The sequence below is a fragment of the Acanthisitta chloris genome, unplaced genomic scaffold (genome assembly GCF_000695815.1).
Source record: "Acanthisitta chloris isolate BGI_N310 unplaced genomic scaffold, ASM69581v1 scaffold3127, whole genome shotgun sequence".
In the NCBI taxonomy this organism is placed as follows: Eukaryota; Metazoa; Chordata; class Aves; order Passeriformes; family Acanthisittidae; genus Acanthisitta; species Acanthisitta chloris.
In genome coordinates, this window is record NW_008681901.1 from 128,457 (window position 1) to 135,237 (window position 6,781).

A 6,781-nucleotide genomic window follows, 5' to 3' on the forward strand; every position below is an offset into this window, starting at 1 on the left:
TTCAAAAATTAATGTCATGTGAAACTAAATTCAACCCATTGCTTAATTTCTGTCCCTGGAAAAATCCAAAGGCACATTCACAAAACAAGTCTTTAACATACTAACCAATTTGGCTTCAATTTCAGCACATTCTTTCTTCAGCTCCTCTTCTCTCTTTTTCAGCTGATCTTTGACAACTTCAAGGTTTTTTTTCATCTGTTCCACAGTTGAATTCATATTATCTATTTTGCCCTGCAGCTCTAATTTCTGCTGAATCAATAGCTGGTTTGCATCCTTGAGATTTGTCACCTCCTGTTATGATACAGAGCTCAAAGTTAAAGTAACAACATTGAAAGTGTAAATGATTTAAAATCAAACCTACTGTAATCATTTTCTAGGAGAGGACAGCAACATTTTTTAGTTTTATCACTGGAAGAAAGGATGATTTTCTAGCAGAAAGTATCAGTGTCTTTCATGATCAAAGACTTTAAACTTATACCTATATTATGATCATCATTCAATTTTTAAAATAATTTGAATGCATATTTCCACTAAAGTACTGGAAGATCTGTTCAATTGTTTTCTACAGTTCTTTGAAATGATGCATCCATTGTCATTTTCTATAAACTATTCCAAAATTTACTTCACATTGTTCTCTGGTTGCAGTAATAAGGTTAAAAGCATCGTAATGACAATGTAAAACCAAACGCTGATGGAAGTTAGTTTCTATTAGTCCTAAACGTATAAAAAATTACTCTTGGTTTTAAGCAAGCAGGACAATATTCTTGGTTTTAAATAATGGTTTTACTTCTTATTTTGTAACTGAACACAAAAGATCCTGAAGTAGAATAGTTAGTTAAATTTATAGAAATCATCTTCCTTACAATTACACAGCCAAGCATGTAGGTACGAGCAGACTAATAGGGGTGGCCACTTTTCCATAAATCAAAATTTGCAGCACAAGCTAAAACCAAACCAAAGACAGCAAAGAGAACATATCCTCAGGACAAGGGGATACCCTACAGATACATATACATCCATTCCTTGATAGGAGATGGGAAACAGAATATAAGCCTTTAGAAGACAATTACTGTTTTAGTCTGGTTGCTTGTAGGGAGATCAAGAAATTACTATTAAGCTGCCATTGGTGTGCACACATTTTATATACATCTTCACATATTTTCTTTTTTAGAATAAAGATTTTAGGAATGACAAGCATGAGAATACCTTTCTCCAAGCACAGATTGCTTGAGAAAAACAAAGTACAGACTTCTATCTAAAAATAAGATACTATTTTCTAAACAATGGAGAACAAAAGAACATATGAACCTCATAAGGTACCATGTATTTTCTTTTTATTAGTGTATCGGGAATGTACCTGCACTTATACTTGTGCAGAAACTTAAACTTTGTGTGCTTAGCAGATGCAAATATAACTACTAATAGTACATTATGGAAAACAAACTACAGCCTTTTAGAAGTGTTTGTTTCTACAGAGGCTAAAAAACATGTAGAGTGTGGCAAGAAACAGTTCATTTTACTGAAGACTAAAAATTACTCAATTAAAGTCTTCTAACTTTTCCCCTTTAGAGAGCTCATTTGATCGTTAGGATTTTGGAAGATAGTTTGTCTTTTATGGGGCTCCTGACATTGCTTCTTCCCCAACTGTGACTTTTTAAGACATTTTAAGAAACCACAGCACATTAAGAGAGTTTCAAGTCTACCACGCACCTTTGAGAAGTACCAGATGTGCCTAAAATATCTGGAAAACTTCACAATCATGACTCTTTTGGACATCTTTTCTTCATTTTAGAATAGTCAAGCAAGGGTGTGCAGAGTGGAACAGGAGAAAAGCCAGGACACACAGCCCATCCTGAAGCTAAGACAAGTTATGTCGTCCATGTGGCCAAGAATACTGGGCACCAGTGCTCAAGGATTATCACTAATCAAGACATCATTGCTGAGGAACCTCAATGAAACCTGTGCTTTGGTTCCCTTACCTGTAATACTGATATTTACAGCAACCATCTCTGCAAAGTCATTCCAGATAACATCTACTGAGTAGGCACATATTTCTCATCAGATAACCAAAGACATGAAGAAGACTCAGTTTGTCTTAATGTACCTTCTCAAATTCTTGCTTGCAGGCTCTAAGCTCTTCACCCAGCTTGGCACTTTCTTTTTCAAGTCTACTCCTTATTTCCTGGAGCTCTGTTGTTTTACATTTTTCATTAGCCAAGTCTTTTTCTTTCAAAATCTTGAAGAGAAATAAAAAGTGCTAGAAAAGTTACTTCTTCCAAGTTCACAAAATAAATAAGAAAACCAAAACAACCAAACAATTAACATCCAGGGCCCAAAAATGACTTGGTGTCTTTGTAATTATGGGAAACGACTGCCACATATTTCTATCCACAGTTTGTAGTGCAGGTAGCAGCATGTTTGCAGTTTCAGATGTAAAAGTAATAACATTTTCCCATCTGTCTAGCCACTTAGAACAAACTAATAGCCTATTTTGAACCAAATTCACTCCAGGTTCAGAAAACCTGCCATTGCTATGCACTACAACAGTGTTATGCTCTCAAATTAAAGATGTAAGTGAAAATAATCAAGGGTGCCTGTATGGGGTGGATGTGTCTGTGTGAAAGTTTCAAAAACAGAGGCATTTACCCTATCATTCTGAAGATCCTGTAACATTTTAGTCTTCTCACCCAGCTGCTGCTCCTTCTTTGATGCATCCTGCTCCAGTGTAGATTTTGCTTTCTTCAGTTCCTGAATCTGCTGATTATTGCTAGCAATTCGATTTCTGCTGGAAACTAATTCTTCTTGAGCTAGAGCAAGTTTTTCTTCTGTGGACTAATGACAAAGAGAGTTCTGCAATTATCTGTCAGTATAAGAGCTACAGATACTAAACAGCCACTTCGTTTTCCATGTGGAAAAATAAGTACCTAGAGCACAACACTTAGTTTCAAATGTTGACAAAGCATAAATATAGAAACTTCTAGTTTATAAGGTTACCCTAAGTAAAAAGAAACTACCCCAGCACCGTTTCCAGGAGCAATACCTTACTGCATATATTCTGCATCTTTTCACAGAGAAAAGGTGAAAACATGCAGAAGGGCAGAGAATGAAAGGCAACTGATGGAAAGAGAATGAACTTGAATTTGCTCATGCAAATTTATTTTATTATCTAGGCAAATCAACTGTTCTATAACTCTAGACAGTTATTACTTAAAAGGCAGTGAAGCTATACTGTGAAGATTTCAGAAGTCATTCAATGCTATTTTTTACCAATGACTTAATAAAGCTAGTGCTAGAACACAGTAACATTTTTGAAAATCCTGATGTGAAATGTACAAGATTAAAATGCTAATATCAGGACAAAATGCTTCACAGTTCCAGCTGCATCAGCATTTTAAACATGAAATTTACAGTTAAATTTAAAATCTACACATTATATCTTCATTTGCCTATTCTCCATTACCCAATTTATCTCTCTGCAACAGGTCACAAAATCCCAAGAAAGAACCCAAAAGACATCCAAAGACAATGCTCATTCTATTTGCTTACAGCAAACTCAAACTTTGGGGTTCTTCTTCAGTTAGTATTCTGGAGGGGTATTTTTTAGAAACCTTTAGCTTAGGTAAGGACTAGCTCCACACAGAAGCACGTTCTTTCACATAGAACCAACAAGGAAAAAAAAGTCCCAAACTCATCCCCCCAAGTCCTCCAAAATGTTGGTATTTTACGGAAATTTTTGACACTAAGGTACAGAAATTAGAAATAAGCTTATTGCCTTCAGTGCAGAAGTAGGGATTTAAATTCTTCGAACACAAACTCAATTCTTTTTGAAGTTCTTACTTAAATCATAATCAAACTCTTGTTGAAGGTTAGTGATTTTAAGAGGAACAATGAGCACAACTATGACTTCATTCAATTATGCATATGCTTTAGCCACTCCCATGTTGATTTAAAAACAAATTGATTTCTGATGCCCCATGACTCTCCCTTGTAATGTCTGAAGTATTTTGCCTCTGGAGTCAGACTTAGTTTAAATCAGCAATGATGGAACACTGCTGATTCAACAGCATTTTCAACATTCCCCATGGCTCTTTACAAGCTCACACTGGCTTTTAAAACAAATCTGCAGACAAATGACTTTATTTGCTTTCTGAACTATTGGAGTTTACTACTTAACAGTTTGCAATGTGTTGACTCAGAATTTTTTGCAAGCAAAACAGGAGGTGCATTTGCAGTTTCGAGGTTTCAGCAGGGTGGGTCTTTCACAAAGCAAATTAATCCCCCTTTGCTCCACTGTGGGCAGTGGAATACCATGTTTTCCTAACACTAAGAAAGGATAGGAAGTGTAGCATCATCGTGTAACACCTTCACAGGAAAACACAACAGCCTCTTCAGTACTAGAAAGAAACATAATGAAGCCACAGCTTATATTCAAATTTGTTTCCAGTAGAAGAAATGTGGTTACATTCAATTTGCTAGTTCCAGATCATGAAATCTGATGAAGTGGTGACACCTAAATGAAAAGCCTCAAATAGGCACTCCTCTCTCAACCCAGCCCCACAGTGTCTACACTGTACGGTATCTATACCTAGGCTGAGACAAGGAACAGGTACAGAACAAAAGAGGCCAATCTGTACTTATTTTTCTAAGTAAATAGAAATGCTAGGATGACTGGTACAAATTTTAAATAAATAAAAATATAAGAGAATGTGTCACAGTCTGATTCACTACAACTTGTGCAAATCATCGTGGCGACATCACAGCTGGTCCTAGAGGGGTGGTAGAACCCAGATTCATTCCACCGATGTGAAGTGCATAAATGGGCATTTGAGTCTGTGTGCTCCCTGATCCCAGTCCACAAGGACAGACATCAAATTATTCAGGAATGCTAACCTGACCTCTCTTCACTTCCTAAGAAGAGTTAGACTGAATGCAACTCAGGCTCCTGACTTATAGACTTGAGGCCTGGCAGCATGAATTTTGTCCTAGAATATTCACTTGAATATATGCTGACAGCAATGCCAGTATTGGACACAAACATTCTTTCAAGAACACAGAAGAAACCAGGACTGACTACAAAAAGCACAAATGCCAAGACTCAAGGATACTTGGCAGAGCTCAGGAGATCAGGATTCACAGAATGCATCTTTAAACTAACGCAAAATCAAGGCAAAAATAACCATTTATATGTTTTCATTATCTCTTCTATATAAAAAATGCCTTTTTCACAAAAAAAAATTATGCATATATACACACAAATATATTTGTATAACTATATGCCCATATATACAAAAAATAGTGGTATTGTTTTTTAATCATATCTAATTTTTAATCAAAAATATAGCTTTTACAAGCACACAAATCCCACCCAATTTCTTTTTCCAGTCACAAAGACAAAAATATATGAGTGCAGTTACTGTTAAGAGACATTACATTTTTAAACCAAAGTAAATAGTATCTATAAAATTGCAACGTTCCTACTTCAGAGTTTGTTACAACAGTTCTCCTGTTTCCACTGCAAGACTTAGAGCTTCAAAGTTTGCATCTGGCTACAGCTATGTAGCTTGGATGTTGTGTGTTTGAACAGAAGCTCAGGCTCAGGCGTGCTGATGGCACTGCAGGGAGCAGCTTCCCAATGCAACGCTCTTATCTCCAACTGCAAAACTTCTCCCAAACATTTGCTGCCTTTTCCGTCCCATCTCAGTCTCCCAGTCAGAGACGAGGCAGCGGTCCCAGCAGTGATATTCCCAGATTCCAGCAGATGGTGCTGTGTGTACAGCCCAAATCCTGCCGTGCCTTCCCAGGCACCAGACCACTCGTGTCACCCACACGATTTAGAGCTTTCTGTGATCCATTCCCATGCCTGAAACCTTGTCCTCGCCAACAGCACGGTGTTATACCAGGCGAGAATATTTAAGTTTCTTGTGTTAGTATTTTTAACTAAAGAAAACCTAGCATTGCTAAGATCTGACAATGTGGCCTGGCCATGCCTGGCCTGGACAGTGCTGGGTTTCCAGCGGTGCTAACTCAATGCAGCCATGCAGGGAAACAATGTGGCCTGGCCATGCCTTGCCTGGACAGTGCTGGGTTTCCAGCTGTGCTAACTCAATGCAGCCATGCAGGGAGTTCATATCTCTGTTAAAAATTCTGCACTGAAAGACTCCCAAGCTGACTCTACATACAGACAAGTGTAAAAAACTTCTACTACAGCCTACTAAGAGGGTTAAGACCAAACTAAAGGCCAGCTCACTCATCAACTTTGATTCCAAACTTTAACCACAATACACAGCTCTGGCTCAAATGACCTACTTTTATTAGTAACTTGCCCAAGGCAAAACATCATTGAGACAACTGACTTTGAATAGGACTGTGAAATTCTACCATAAACAACTTCTGACTTGAGTGGCATTTTGATATTCAGCTCTCAAGACTAACATTATCACACTGAGGCTGTCTGAATGCGTTCTTTTTTTCATTTCTGGTCTTCTAAGGCAAGTTATCACTGCTTCTTTAGCTTAACATTGCAATGAGGCAGCACAGTCATGATTAAAGATCAGCTCCCCACCTTCTCCTTCTTCCCCATTTCCAGAAAAAAATAAGTGGTGGTAATCAGACCTCACAAATACTAATTAATATTATGTTTTTAAAAAAAAATTAAAATCAAGAATACAGCCTCCAAGTTGGTACATCACTTCAGTACTGGGGACCCCAATCTTCCTCAGGTTTTGTAGGCTCCTACTTACATAATAAATCAGGTTATCTGGCTGGTCATCATGAAAATCTT

At 37.4% G+C, this 6,781-nt stretch overlaps 1 protein-coding gene across 1 annotated transcript in view; it reads right to left on the bottom strand.

Moving 5' to 3' along the window:
• EEA1 (early endosome antigen 1) overlaps window positions 1-6,781 on the bottom strand; it is a gene marked incomplete at its 5' end in the record, with an annotated part of 60,059 nt that overhangs the window by 3,997 nt on the left and 49,281 nt on the right. The window contains 3 exons of the mRNA XM_009078264.1: window positions 106-291; window positions 2,105-2,236; window positions 2,647-2,832. Coding sequence (XP_009076512.1) covers window positions 106-291; window positions 2,105-2,236; window positions 2,647-2,832 — 504 coding nt within the window. The remainder of the gene's footprint in view (window positions 1-105; window positions 292-2,104; window positions 2,237-2,646; window positions 2,833-6,781) is intronic.